This window comes from Sceloporus undulatus, chromosome 4, assembly GCF_019175285.1.
Source record: "Sceloporus undulatus isolate JIND9_A2432 ecotype Alabama chromosome 4, SceUnd_v1.1, whole genome shotgun sequence".
Taxonomy (NCBI): Eukaryota; Metazoa; Chordata; class Lepidosauria; order Squamata; family Phrynosomatidae; genus Sceloporus; species Sceloporus undulatus.
Genome location: NC_056525.1, coordinates 171,831,441 through 171,846,485, shown reverse-complemented (window position 1 = coordinate 171,846,485; position 15,045 = coordinate 171,831,441). Strand labels below are relative to the sequence as shown.

At 40.5% G+C, this 15,045-nt stretch overlaps 1 protein-coding gene across 1 annotated transcript in view; it reads left to right on the top strand.

Moving 5' to 3' along the window:
• The first annotated feature begins 251 nt into the window (after nucleotides 1–251).
• Nucleotides 252–15,045, top strand: part of GFOD1 (glucose-fructose oxidoreductase domain containing 1) — a 55,291-nt gene continuing 40,497 nt past the window's right edge. The window contains exon 1 of the mRNA XM_042465435.1: nucleotides 252–724. Within this exon, the coding sequence (XP_042321369.1) occupies nucleotides 472–724 (253 nt within the window). The 5' untranslated portion in view covers nucleotides 252–471. The remainder of the gene's footprint in view (nucleotides 725–15,045) is intronic.

The following is a 15,045-nucleotide window of genomic DNA, read 5'->3' as shown; positions in this document are numbered from 1 at the left end:
TCTGTGAATGTGATGTGAGTGTGACGATGACCGGGCTCTAGAGCGGCGGGGAGCCAAAGAGGAGGAGGAGGAGGCGGAGGAGGAAGCTTCGTCGTCGTCGTCGTCGTCTGCTGCGTTGCGGATCCGAGGCGGGTCTGGAGGGAGAGGAGGAGAGCGGGAACCAACCTGGCGCCTTTTTGGGAGAGGGAGGGAGCGAGGGAGGGAGGGCTCCTTGCGGAATGAAGCAGCAGCAGGAGCAGGAACAGGAGCAGCCAAGCCTTGCTTTCCTTGCTGCTGCTGCTGCTGCGGAAGAGGGGCAGGGCATATTGCAGAAAGGCGGGTTGGAGGAGGAGGAGGAGGAGGAGGAGGAGGAAAGGTGAGGAGGAGAGAGCGCAGAGGCAGAGGCAGAGGCGGTGTGTCCGTGGGTCCCCTGGCGGGCAGCCGGTGCCGCCTCCTCCTCCGTCCTCCTGGTCCTCCTGGGCCGCCTCCGCCATGCTTCCCGGGGTGGGTGTGTTCGGGACGGGCCTGACCGCGCGCGTGATCGTGCCCTTGCTGAAGGAGGAGGGCTTCTCGGTGAAGGCGCTGTGGGGCCGGACCCCCGAGGAGGCGGAGGAGCTGGCCAGGGAGATGAGCGTCCCCTTCCACACCAGCCGCATCGACGAGGTCCTGCTCCACCACGACGTCGACCTGGTCTGCATCAACCTCCCGCCGCCGCTCACACGACAGGTCGCCGTCAAGACCCTCGGTCAGTCCCTCCCTCCCTCCCTCCCCCTTCTGGGCTCCTCGCCTCAAAATGGAGGGACGCTCCCAGCACTGATACCACCCTTATAGCCTCCTCTCCACATGGAGGACAGAGGGGCTGAATGGAGGACACCTCCAGTTGTCTCTCTCTCTCTCTCTCTGTGATATATGCATGTCTGGATGTGATAGATGTGGGTGCGATGGGTGTGTCGGAGTCTGAGTGGTGTGTCTGTCTGTGATGTGTGTATGATGTGTGTCTCCGTGTGTGATGTATTTGTGTGAGTGATGTGTGTCTGTGCGTGGAATATATGTATCTGTGAGTGTGATGTGGTGTGATGTGTGTCCCTGTGTGTAATATATTTGTGTGAGCTTGATGTGTGTGTGATATATGTGTATGATATGTGTGTGAGTGTGATGTGGGTCAGATATATGTGTGTGATGTGACCAGTGGGATGTGAGTATCAGTGTATGATACCTACCTCTGTGAGATGTATTTGTGTGAGTGTGATGCATGTGTGTGTGTGATGTGTGTATGATGTGCGTGATATGTGTGATACAATGGGGCTCTGGGACTGGGAGGACTGGCCAGGGTTCCTCACACCTTAAAATGGAGGACCTCCGAGGGGAAAAGATGGAGGACAGAGCCACATCAAGAGCTTTTTCAACAACCCAACACTGATATACTGTAATACATATGCATTCTTCTAGTCTTCTTTTAGTCAGGCTCAACATGGAGGACATGTTGCAGTCCCTCCCGGACAGAGGGTTGAAATGGAGGATGCCTCTTGGGGAACAGAGGGTGGCCAGATGTCCCCTCTGCAAAGGAGGACAAAATGGAGGACCTTCGAGGAAAAATGGAGGACCTGTCCAGATTAAAAGCTAAACACGATATAAATGTAAATTCGTGCTTCTTAGCCCTGCTCGAAATGGAGGACTTTTTAGAATTCCTGCTGGACAGAAGCTTGAATAAGTTGGGCATGTCCTGCAAAAGGAGGACGTCTGGCCACTCTGGGGCTTAGGGGAGAGTACAGGCAGTTTCTTGAAAAGGATGGTACCCAGGTCTCAAGCCTGCTGTTGTTGTTGTTGTTGTTGCTGTGTGCCTTCAAGTCGTTTCCAACTTATGACAACCCTAAGGCAAACCCATCATGGGGTTTTCTTGGCAAGATTTGTTCCAGAGGGGGTTTGCCATGGCCTTCCCCTGAGGCTGAGAGAGTGTGACTTGCCTGGGGTCACTCACTGGAGGCCAAATGCCCAGCCATTTGTCAAATAGGTGGAGTCCAGTTTCTCATGGAGCGGGCAGTCTGCACATGCTCAGAGGCATGGCTTTTAATTCCTACCTCTTATTCCATACTCCTCCATGAAAAACAAGTTCTGAGATTGATTGTTGTAGAGATAAACTCTCTGGGATGTAGGGGGAACTACCTCAGTTTTACCTTTTTTTCCATTTTAGATTAGGCTGCGATTCATTTCTAAAATGAGAGACAAGATAAACCTTTGTAGGAGCTTCACCTCCATCCTGAGAGCTCTTCTGCTTAATCCTAAAATTGTGGCTTCAGAAAGGGTGGGGCAGAAAGTACATACTCCGAACATACTTGGAGGAGCTTTTTGCTGATTCCTGCCTCTGAAAAGGAGTGCCATGAATAAATCATTAAGAAACCTTCGAGTAAGATATTGCATTTAGGTCCACATAGGCCTTGACAGGTTTTTAATTTAAAGCTCAGGGGAAATTCTGTCCTATCTTGTTTGATACCCCAAGTTTTCTTCCAGGAGGGGATGAGATTCCCTTTCCTCGGTCTCTCTATGTGTGTTTTGTGTGTCTTCAAGTCATTTCTGACATGGTGAACCTATCACAAGATTTTCTAGGCAAGATTTGTTCAGAGGAAATTTGCCATGACCTTCCCCTGAGGCTGAGAGCATGTGACTAACTTAAGTTCGCCCCATGGGCTTCATGGCCAAGTGGGAATCTAACTGTGGTCTCCAGAATTGTAGTCTAACACTCAAACCATTATGCCATGCTGACTGTCCAGGTTCCTCTATGAAACCATCAATCTTTGATTTCGTTTGTTTATTTTATTGTGTCCCACCATCCCTCAAGAAGCTCAACCCCAACATGACCCACAAGTCTCATGACTATTTTGAATGCATTTGTTAGTTATGTTTCTATCTGGCTTTTCCTCCAATGTGTTCAAGGTAATGTGCATGGCTCCCTCCTGCTTCCCCCTGCTTATCTTCACAACAACAACCCTGTGATATAGGGCAAGCCAAAAGAAAGTAAGGATCAAGAGCCACTCATTGTGTTTCATACCTCTGCAAGGATTTGAACCTGGACCTTGAAGTCCCAGTCCAACACGCTAATCGCTGTACCAACACTGGTTATGGGAGATAGCTAAGACTGAGGGAAGATGAAGATGCTAATGACTGAGCCTGAGAACTTGGGTGTCCCTGGTCCAGTTCCAAACTTGATTAAACACCACACACTTTTAGAATATGTTGCTCTGTCTTGTTTTCTGTAATCTGTGCTTTGGGAGAATGAGGGAGCACATGTTCTGAGTAGGATATATATGCCAAGTATTGATCTTCGGCATACAGTTTAGCAACCAGGAATGCTGGGAGAATTTTGAAGCCTCAGTGGTCATGTTGCAGTCCTCTAGATATGTAATTTAAAACTGTTCTTCTTTTGTTTATTTTTATGTGTATGCTGCAAAGTCCCTACGTATCCGAGCAGTGAATAGTACAAATCCAATGCAAGACAGTAAATTATAGTAGAACACTAATAACCATTGTGAAAATGTCTGCTGAGGTCTAATATGGTGTGTGGATTTGTGTGCGCATACATGTAGGTGCATCTGTTTTGTTTTTAATGAAATAACTATGAAAGGCCATTGTATTTTTCCACAGTGACTTTTGACACATGCATCTTAGGAGCATTGCAATGAACTTTGAACTTATTACAGGTTGAGTCTCCCATACTGAAAATACATGGGACCAGAAATGATTTGGATTTTGGCATATTTGCATATACATAATAAGATACCTTAGAGATGGAACCCAAATCCAAACATGAAATTCATTTATGTTTCATATGCACCTTATACACATAGCCTGAAGGTAATTTTATACACATTATTTTTTAAAAATTGAGCATGAAACAAACCTTGTGTGCACTGAACCATCAGAAAGCAAATGTGTCACTATTTCCGCCATGCATGTGGACAGTTTTGGAGGATTTTAGAATTCCAGATAAGGGATATTCAATCTGTAAATCATTATTATTTCTGAAATATGTCATGAGCCCTTGGTGCTCAAATGCATTGGCATAATTTTATTATTTCTCCTATTTCTTCTATTTCTCCTAGAAGAGATAATGGATACAAGAAAAAGTGCACAAGTATAATCACTGCTACCTCCTTCCCCTTTTGTTCATTCTTTCTTTTATTACTATTAAAGAAGTTGCTGTTGTTGTTGTGTGCCTTCAAGTCATTTTCTGCCGTATGGTGACCCTATGGCCTATGATGACCCTGTCATGGGGTTTTCTGACAAGATTTGTTCAGAGGGAGTTTGCCAATGACTATTTCAGATGCTGAAAGAGTGTGACTTGCCCAAGGTTAGACAGTGGATTTCCATCACTGAGTAGGGATTCGAACCTTGATTCAGTGTCAGTGGTTTGCACAGCTACCTTCTGCGTGGTGGTCAAAGTCAGAGAAGAGGCAGAACAAACATAGGTACAAATTACAATCTATTAAACAACAGATTTTAAAAGCTTTGTGGGGATGATTTTCAGTAATTTTCTTTTTATTGTGTGCCTTCCGACTTATGGGGTTTTCTTGGCAAGATTTGTTCAGAGGAGGTTTGCCATTGCTTTCCCCTAAGACTGAGAGTGTGCGACTTGCCCAAGGTCACCCAGTGGGTTTATATGGCTGAGCTGGGAATTGAACCCTGGTCTCCAGAGTAACAGTCCAACACTCAAACCACTATGCCACACTGGTTGTCTATGGCAATAGGGAACAACGGGATTTGAGGCCCCACATTTTTTCTTATCTCTGAGGGGGGTCCATAACGGATTCCCTGAGTATACAAAAGGACAAATGTAATTCAGTATAAAACCAGCAAAAAATAGATAGCAAGAAGTAAGACAGTAGAAGCAATAAAAGGAGAAATAGTGACAAGGCCGTTATTAAAAAAACACCAGATGAAATTGTCTTCAGATTGCACTTGAAACCAGGAATTGGAAGGTGTAACTGCCCTTCTGTAGGGCAGACCATTCACCAAAAAGTCCCTTTCTCTTATCCCTAGTAACTAAATTTTTACAAAGGAACAACCAGAAAGACCTCTGAAGCAGAGAGGAATAGTTTCCTATGGCAGGTGATTTCTGAGATGCTGAGATATTCTAACAGTGAACTTAGAAAATTAGTGTCCAGTGAAGGTGATATAAATGGATATAATATGATCCCATTCAGCTATCCATTTGGCTGTAGCTTTCTGGATACACCTGCATTGTTTTCAAGGGCAACCTTGTATTGGGTATGTGGTAAATAGCTCAAATATGACACTTGCAAGAAGAAAAAAATGTAGTTCCCTTACAATGCATATGCTAGGTTGGGGGGAAAGGACATTTGGATCTGAGCTTGGGAATAAGTTGTGCATACCATTTGTTGCTCTAATCTACACATAATGCAGTTCAGCCCTATGTCTAGTCCTGTACTGACTCCTGAGCTAAACCGTGTTCTTCTTGCTTGGGGAAAAAAAGAATCACCCTGTATTCTGAAACCACCTTCCCCTCCCTCCGCCTCATCCTTTTTACATGTGGCCCATGCCCCCATCCAATCTCAGGTTTGATCCTACACCAAGATGTCCAATCTCAGGTTTGATCCTACATCAGGGTGTCCAGCCTGGGAGCATATGCTTATATGCTCCATAATATTAGCTTCAGACTGATGTGGGAGGAAGACTACATGTTCACCAGCAGGGACATAGGTTGGCAGATACAAAGGTGTTGTGGCTTTGGGTGACCCATGGGAACTGGGGGCTGGCTGGCTGACTGGCTGGCTGGCTGGCTAGAGATCCTTCACTGTTGTTGCTGCTTCTGGCAAGTCAGGCCCTGAGCCTTGCACTGCAACATTTTGTGAGGATCTAGAGCCCTTTACAGCAGCCACTTTGCAGATCCAGTGTTTGAGGGCTGAGAGAGGCCCAGAAAATATCAGCTGGCACCCTCAAACCCTTAGGCCACTTCAAGAAAATCTGGTCTCCCTTGCCTTTTTGCACCAAAGTGAAAGATCAGTTGGAGTCCTACTGAAGTCAATGGGGCATACCTTCAAGTAGACAGATATAGGATAAAGGAGATGTGACATAGAAGGGTGTGCAAAAACAAGGCAGGGATAAGATGGTGTTTAAAATACAAACATGTTACCAATGAACAACCTGGCAAGATATTTGAATTTGTGCATGTGCATACTCATTATTGAAAATATTTTCTGGAAGAGCACACATGTGCATGTGTCAGGGAGTTTTAGAAAACAACAACCAAGGGTTGATTACAGTTCATCCCAATCCATGTAGACAAGACAGTACTGGATTTCATGCTAATGAGAGCCTCGCATACACACTGCTGGCACACTCTTTTACTCCAATTTTATACTTCCATGTGGCTTGCAAGACTACTGTAATTCAGAGTCAGATTAAAAACATTAATGTGGCATGCCAGGAGTTTACCTGGATCAAAAATATTTTGAAGAAGATTCAGGAGAAGCTCAGAACATGCTTTCAAGTAGATTCTGCCCCAGAAGCTGAGAGGTGCTACAGTAGAGTAATCTTTTTCACTGGGCATATGACTTCAACATAAGAAGAGGCCTAACCAAAAGACAGTCGGCTCTTCTTATACACGGATTTTTTATACACGGATTCAAGCATACACGGTTTGAACATGTTCCAAAAAAGTATAAATTTACCTTGATGTTCCATTTTTTATTAGGGACACCATTTTGCTATATCATTATACTTAATGGGACTTGAGCATACACGGATTTTGTTATACACGGGGGATCTTGGAACCAAACCCCAGCGTATAACAAGGATCCACTGTATTACTCAATAGAAAAGCCTGGTAAAGTTGAAGGTAATAGGAAAGAGGAAGGCTACATTACGGGTGGATAGACTCAATCAAGGAAGCGTCAGTCCAGAGTCTGCAAGATCTGAGCTGGGCTTTTTGATGATAGGGTGACCCTGGAGGTCTCTCATGCATATGTCAAAGCTAACTTGGTGGCATTAACAACAATCACCAAAAATATATACTATTCAAGTTTTCATATAATAATGCCTCTCAACATCCCTTGTACTCAAGAGAAGATGTCTTATCTAGTTGAAGATGAGTAAATATATGACTGTCATATAAAGGTGGCTCACTTAATGTGGCATTGGTCACACTGACAGGCAGTGATTCTCAGGTTTCTGGATAGGTGTTTTTTTGAGATGCCCAGGACTGGAGCCATTTGCATGCAAACTGTTATCTCAGTCACTGAGCTCTGCCTCATTCATAAAATTGTTGCTCTACACATTGGAGAGAAAATATGTTTTACTTTGGTAGTTTCCCTTACATTTTTAGCACTACTAATATAAAGATAATGCACACATTTTCTTTTGTGAACAGCTTTTTTGTCAGTGTGTGGAAAGTAAAAAAAGGTAAATGAAGCAATGGAGAAAACATGTAAGTGAAATATGACATCATCTGGACCCGTTGTAACATTCTGTGAATGAGGTATGCATCATAGCACCTGGGGCTCTTTCACACTCCGTAATTATAGTACTATAATTTTACTTTAACTATATGACAGCATCCTATGGAATCCTGGGATGTGCAGTTTAGGGAGTGGTATTTAGAATTCTCAGCCAGAGAGCTCTAGTGCCTCACTGAACTTGAAACACCATGATTCCATAGGATGCAACCATGACATTTACATTGGAATCATAGTGCTATTAACGTGTAGTGTGAATGGGCTCTTTGTGCTTAAATGAGAACCAGTAAACGTGAATGTGATTTTTGTAGAGAAGACATTTAAGCTTTTGTGTTTTTAGCTGATGCTTCCATCTGCATTTTTCAAATTGCCGAAGAGAGATATGTGGTTCTCCTGTGCTACGCACCTAATAGGAGTTGCATAAGCTTTTAAAAAAGAAATGTCTTCACTTCTGTTTTCCATACTTGTTGACATGTTACAACAGCTGTTTAGGTTTCAGTGAAAAAGGAAGGTAATTAAGGCAAGAGGAACAACCCCAGCTTCCAGTCTTCTGTCTCTGTTTTTGTCTTTGTAGCAATAGCCCCGTATTAAGAACTTCAGCAGAGGAGTCACCCTTCTAGGGAAGGTTGAAAATATAAGTTCTGTGAGCCATTTTAGAGGCACACTAGAATAAGCTGATGATCCATTTATTATGCCTCCCCCCTCTCTCCTGTTTCCCAGGCTGCCTCTATCCATATAGAAAATGATGCCCTTTCTTAATTCCCAAATTATACTGCAGAAATGAAGACAGCTTGTTGGTTATCAGGCATATATTTTTTATGTTGGAGGACTATGAATTCCATTCAGTTTTGTTACTCAGAACAATTTTGTGAACTCAGAATCCTTTAATTCTAAGTGTGTGTTTTTGGAACAAGACTCCAGTTGGTGGATCTCAGGGTTCCTAAGAGAGAGAGAGAGAGAGGCCCCATACGTTGTCTTTGCTTCGTGTTTACTGTCACTGGCTATGCAGGGTCTTTCTGATGACGTTTTACTTGATGTTTTAAGTCCAGGGTTGAACCTGGGACATCAGGTGCTCTGTCACTGAGTTTTGTTTTGTCCCTAGAGGGAAGGTGGAAAAATAAGTCAGAAAAAAATGACAGATTTATTTTTAGTAAAAATGTGAGTTGAATCAGGTGCTATATTCCAAAGAAAAGATGAAGATTGGGTATTTTGTGTTGCTTGTGTCCTCCAATTGCATTATAATGTATATTCCAAGAGGCTTTTTATGCATAGACAAACACATGTTTTGTGATTTTTTTTCTTGTTAAAAGATCAGTTTTTGTGGTTTTTCTTTCAGCTTTCAGTGTGCCATTTAGACCAGTACAACCAATGTTTGGGAAATGTGATCTTGTGAAATTGACAAAAAATATTTTTAGATTCTAAAGTCAAATCTTGCCTACAGTATTAAGTTGTATGGAGTGGCATGGGTACTTGCTAGTTGTCCTTATTTTATTGTTATTGTTTGCAGTATACAATGTAAAGTTGCATTATTACCAGACAAACCAGTAATGCTAAAGCTCCATTAGCAATAACATGGATGATTAGCCAGCCCTGTCATAAAAAGAGTTGTGTAGCCTGTTCTTGAATACATTTACTTGGCATTAGATGCCACTGGCTTATTTTGAGTCAATTTTGATGTAGGATCAGACCCTTGCTATCTGTGCTTCATAAGATCTTGCATTTGATTGAGGAAATGTAGTCATCTCTAATGAAAACAGTCTTTTCTTTTCTTGGTATAGTATTGCAGAGCTTGGAAAAATTACCTTTTAGACTATAGCTAGCATGGTTGTTCATAGTCAAATATTCAGTGTCTAAAGTATTCATGGTCTCAACTGAGCATTGATGGAGTTATTTTCTGTAGTAACAAAAGAACTATGAAAACTACCAGTATTTTTCATGTAAGGAAAGCCAGCATGGTGTAGTGGTATGAACTTTGGTCTACGAATTCCCTTTCAGCCATAGAAACCCACTGGGTGCCCTTGGACAAGACACATACTCTCAGTCTTAGGACTTTATCACATGGGGGAAATCAGGGGTTTAAAAAGGCATTTTCCCGGTACATTCACCTGATCACGGCAAAGATTTTCCCACAATGTCGTCTTTAGAGAGGATAAGTCCTCTCTAAGTGCAAAGATGTGCAATTTGAAAAATCATGCAAATGTCCTGGGAAAATGCCTTTTTAAACCCCTGATTTTTACTCATGTGATAAAATTCTTAGTGGAAGTCAAAGGCAAATCCTCACTGAAGAAATCTTGCCCTAAGTTGGAAATGACTTGAAGGCACACAACAACAAGAGGGAGGACATGTTGGTCAATATTTTGACTGGATTTAATTTTATCCTGGTAAATACAGTCAATCCCTCCATATCCATGGCTTCTTTATCCAGAGATTCATGCATCCATGGCTTGAAAATATTAAAAAATATAAATTCTAAAAAGCAAACTTTGATGTTGCCATTTTATTTAGTGGACACAATTTTACTATGCCACTGTATTTAATGGGATTTGAGTGTTCATGGATTTTGGTTTCCATGAGGGATCCTGGAACAATCCCAGCAGGTACCATAGGCCTACAGTAAATGATAAATGGTTGCCAATTCTCAGAGAAATTATATGTGTAGATATACTCCCTCCATAATTACCTTTAAAAATACATTTATTTGTGAGCATAGTGCATCTCATAGATACAGATAGATAGGATTGTTCCTTGCACTACCATACTACCCTCCCATCCCCAGTTTGTGATCACTACTTCTTAGTGGATAGTAATACCTCTCCTACCAGTATTTTGTAACAATTTTTAGAAAGTTGTATGTCATGACCAGAGGAAAGGTTTGTCCCTCACCACTTGGGTCTCATGTATCTTGAAAAACACACTTCTGTACTATTCTCCTTTTCCCAGCTTCACAAGCTTTGCTTTGAGTTCCAGTCATAGTGACTCATAGGTCAAGCTGCAGAAATATCTCACCTCTTCCACTAGTTTGGGTGAGACATCTTATGTTGATCAGCCCATGAGGCACCACTAGTTCCTTTTCTGAATGCATTGTGTAATAGAGGAATGGTGCTTTGGGAAGATTTTTTTACATTGTTACCCTGAAGCCATGAAATGACCTTCCCCTGAGCTTTGTAATTCTTATTCTTTATTGGCCTACAAGAGATGATGCAACACTCACCATTGCCAACTGGTCTTTGGTCCTGGTGGCTGCTACTCTTTCTCTTGTACTCACAACTGCTTAGTGGTTAGTTAGCTCCCCGTTGTGTATGGGCTTGTAGAAAGATCAGGTGCTCTTGGGACTGCACTGACTCTGAGAAACTGCAACAGATTGCTTGCACAAATGAATTTTATGCTAGGATTTTATGTAGAATTATGGCCAATGTAATGCCGCAGGTATATATAAACATATGTGGTAGCATTCTAAGGGAGTAAGCTAGTTTTAGATAGAGGTCTTTCAAGAAGCAGAAGGGATAAGAAAACAAAAGATTAAGATATATGTACCATTAATTCGGATTACTAGTCTTACATTTAGAAGACTATAAAATTAACTTTTTTTCAAGGCTGCTCTACTAGAAATTTCTTTAATATGGAAAAAAGAGGCAAGAATCCATATTATATAGTGGTGTAATATTTTTATGGAACTTAGCTTTGATGGAAGAGCTTATACAACAGTTAAAGTTAGCAAGAAATTATCAAGCATAGGACAATTTTTATAATATCTAGTTTCTCCTAACTGAATATATAAATCATAATAGATATATAATGCACTATAGTTGTAAATTCTTTAATATATTTAATATTGTCTTTTAAAAATAATAGCTGATATCACTGTTTTTTTCTTTAATAAAAATGACACTGCTATTTTTGCTAAATATGAAAGTACTTCTAGATAGTAATTGCTCAACTACATAAGGCAGCAGGTTGGTCCTACTCAATTCAATGAGAATTAGATTAATTCAATGAGAATTCAAATTAAACAGGATATATAGACTAAATAAATAGCATGTAGAATTGCAAAATAAATATGTCATGATATTTAGATTGTTGCCATTGTTTGCACTAATATATGGCACCTTCCACTTACTCCCTATAATCACAATTTGATCAACCTAAAAATTCTCTCTGAATTCCTGAGTTAAGCAGCTTGCTGTTCACTGACTTAAAAGATTCTACTGGCTCTCATTGCCAGGTTTTTTGTTAACATGCTGAATTGAAGTGTCACTGTTCACTTAAGATGACAATCTCTTGTCTTATGCTGAGATATTATGGTTATTGACTTGTTTGATGGCAATAATATTTATATTTTAATAGTTCTTAACTCTCACTTTTATGAATTCTGAATATGTCATATTATTAATGAAGGTAAACATCTAGTTCAAGCTATACTATAGCAAGTGAAAGGAAGAATCCACTGTGTAAGCTACTACTGCTTATGTCCTCAAAGCAGGAGGGGAGGGAGGCTTGGTAGGTGGTTTGGTGGGTATTTTTCACTGTTCTGATCTATCAATATTGGGGGGGGGGGGATTAGCTACAGGAACTCTGTAGTTTCTGAACTGAATCCTGTGTTTCTTCTGTGCCTGTTGGTATACCATAGTGACCAAATGGTATCATTACATAAATATAGTACACTTTTCCCCCAGGATTTTCCACATAGGGATGAAAGCAGAGAAAGCTACCCTCCATCACTGTCAAGAGAAAAACTTGCCATCTTTTAAGCACTCTGTCACAAAAATGCCTGTCTTCTTGATGGCCCTCTGAGCTAAAGATGCTCTGGGAAGGCTGCCTTGTGAAATCACCTGTGCAACTTCCTCTCTGGACAGCAATTGAGATAGATGGCCTTTTCTAACTTCTCTGCTGCTACTGCACTTGTATTCTTTTTTTTTTTAACAACAGGATTTTAACCATTGGCTCCTAGGCATTCTCAGATTAGCCATTACCCTACAACACCTCACTCCCACAGCCTGCCCTGTTATTGATCCCATCTACAGTGGAGCATTGATAGTGGTAGGTTTTTCTTTCTTTCACAGTGTAGAAAGCTCAGGCATCAGAAAACCTTTTCCATCAGCAGAAAGGAAGATGTTCATTTGCAGAGGTAGAAAATGAATGATACTTTATTATGGTCAAAGACGAGCACAAAACAATACATTAAAGAACAGTTGAGTAAAAATAATGCATTAATAATAATACATTAATGTTACATTAAAAGAATGCAATATAATAATGCATAAGGCAGAGGTAGAGAGAGTATGACATACTACAGCCCCACAGATGCCCTCCACAGAACCTTAGAAGTATATCATGAATGTCTTCAAATATCTAGTGGAAAAGTGTGCTCAGGGTTGTTATTTTTCCAGCAGAATGAGCACATATAGTTTTAATTTAACGTCCAGTCTGATCGCCATTTTTGCTTAGGTGCACATTTCTTCTTCCTAGTTTGTACTGCCTCTTCACTTCTAATAGGGACATTAAAAGATGAACAACAACATACATTTCTTCCCTTTTTAATTTATTGAAAATGGCAGTGATCATGATTTATGTCAAGTTGTCAAGCATTTGTGGTGCTGATTTGTAACACCTGAACTGTTGTGTTAAATAGAAGTCTTGTGCATTGCATGCGGTAATTTTGGTATAATTGTTCAATTAACCCAATACAGAGGAGGGTTAAATCTCAACCTAGTTCTCTTATCACCTCTTGTAATATTGTTTCTACTAATGGCCTCCTCGAAAAGTAAGGTTGAAATCCAGCCATGTGTCCAAGGTGGATATGAAACATAAATGAATTTTAGACTTGAGTCCTGGCTCCAGCATATCTCATTATGTACACATTTGCAAATACAGGTATTCCAAAATCCCCCCAAAATCCAAAATATTTCTGGTCCCAAGCATTTCAGAGAAGGGAGACTCAACCTGTACTATAATTTAAAGTGTTTCACTGTTATGCTACATAAATCCACATGTTTCACCACAGTGTCACAAAATGTGGTGTGGTATTGAATGAGACCATAATAAAGATTGTAGTAAAGTTCTGGTCTTAGCCTTTCAGCTACTTTAGATATCTCTTGAAGATATACTTTGGGCTTCTGTTTTTTGTGGTTTTTTTTTTGTTTTTTTTTGTTTTTTTGCTTTGTGATTTAGGATGAACTTCTATCTGACATCATAAAATTTATGTTGAATTTATGTTAATTTGGGGAGGAAATAGCTTGGATGTGTGGGTCCATTTTGTATGGAACAAAGTGTGAAACAAAATTTAAGGACTGTAGGCGCTACCCCTCAAATTCTATTTAATTCAACTGTTAAATGAAATAATCAGGATCAGTGCAGATTACATAGGTAAAATCCCTAGTGCAACATTAAAACTAATCAAGATTTTGGTTAGAATAATTCATATGGTGTAATCTGGATAATATGATCTATGTTTAGAAACTAAATTGTGTTTGTAGACAAGCTCCAAAACCCATGTAAGTTTGACACATGGGGTAGGGGAGAAGCAGTACCTCTGTAAGGCCATGCACAAATTATACACAAGATTTTGCATGTTTATTTGTTGCATAGTGTATCAGTATCTCTGGTCTGATATAAAGACTGCATGTTTTCATTCCAAATAATATACTGAAGAATTCCTGCATTAGATAGTACATTTCCTTACTTGTGGCTGTAGTACTGGTGCAGTTCCTACTGCATGTTTTATTGTCAAATGGGGGAAAGCAATTGCATCCTAAAGGGAGGGAATGGGACATACTGTATATACTCGACTATAAGTCGATCTCATGTATAAGTCGAGGGCAAGTTTTGGGGCCAAAATTATGGACTTTGCTATGACCCGTGGATAAGTCGAGGGTAAAACTTAGGTGCATATAGCAAAGGATCTAAAGGAAAACAATGTCAAAGAATTATAAAATGAACTCTATGTGCTTACTCTTAAGACTGGATGGATGAGAGAGTAGAGGGGGTCAGTGCTTCACATATTATACTCTTGCTTTTCATCAGGAGGTGGTTCCTTCTTTTAAATAAGAGTTAAGATACAATATTTACATTGACCCGTGGATAAGTCGAGTCAGTTTTTTGGGTCAATTTTTTGACCTAAATTTCTAGACTTATACATGAGTATATACAGTAACACTTTGTTCTGGAACTCTTTAATGTGTATAAAGAGCGATTTTTCTCCAACCCCTGACTTCTTCTGGAAATCGCTTGTATTTTCCAGTTTTGCACTCTTAGATATTTTCTGTGTGTTTGGCAAAGTTCTGCTGAATCAGCCCAAACGGTTTAAAAAATGATTTAAAACTATGCAGTACAGTTTTGTGATTGTGTTGTTTAAATAAATCTAAGAGAATCATATCTCAGTTTCACAAACCAATTTTAGTATTAAAAGGGTTTGCGTTAAGATCAATAGAAGGAAATAATAGTCCCACTATAAGAAAGAGATAGGCAAGCGGAGGTTCAGAGAAGGGCAATGAGAATTCAAGCCACCTTGAATCTCATTTTGGGAGAAAGGTGGGATATAAATCCCATAAATAAGTAAAATGAGATGATAGGAGGTATGGAGTATGGAGAACAAAACATA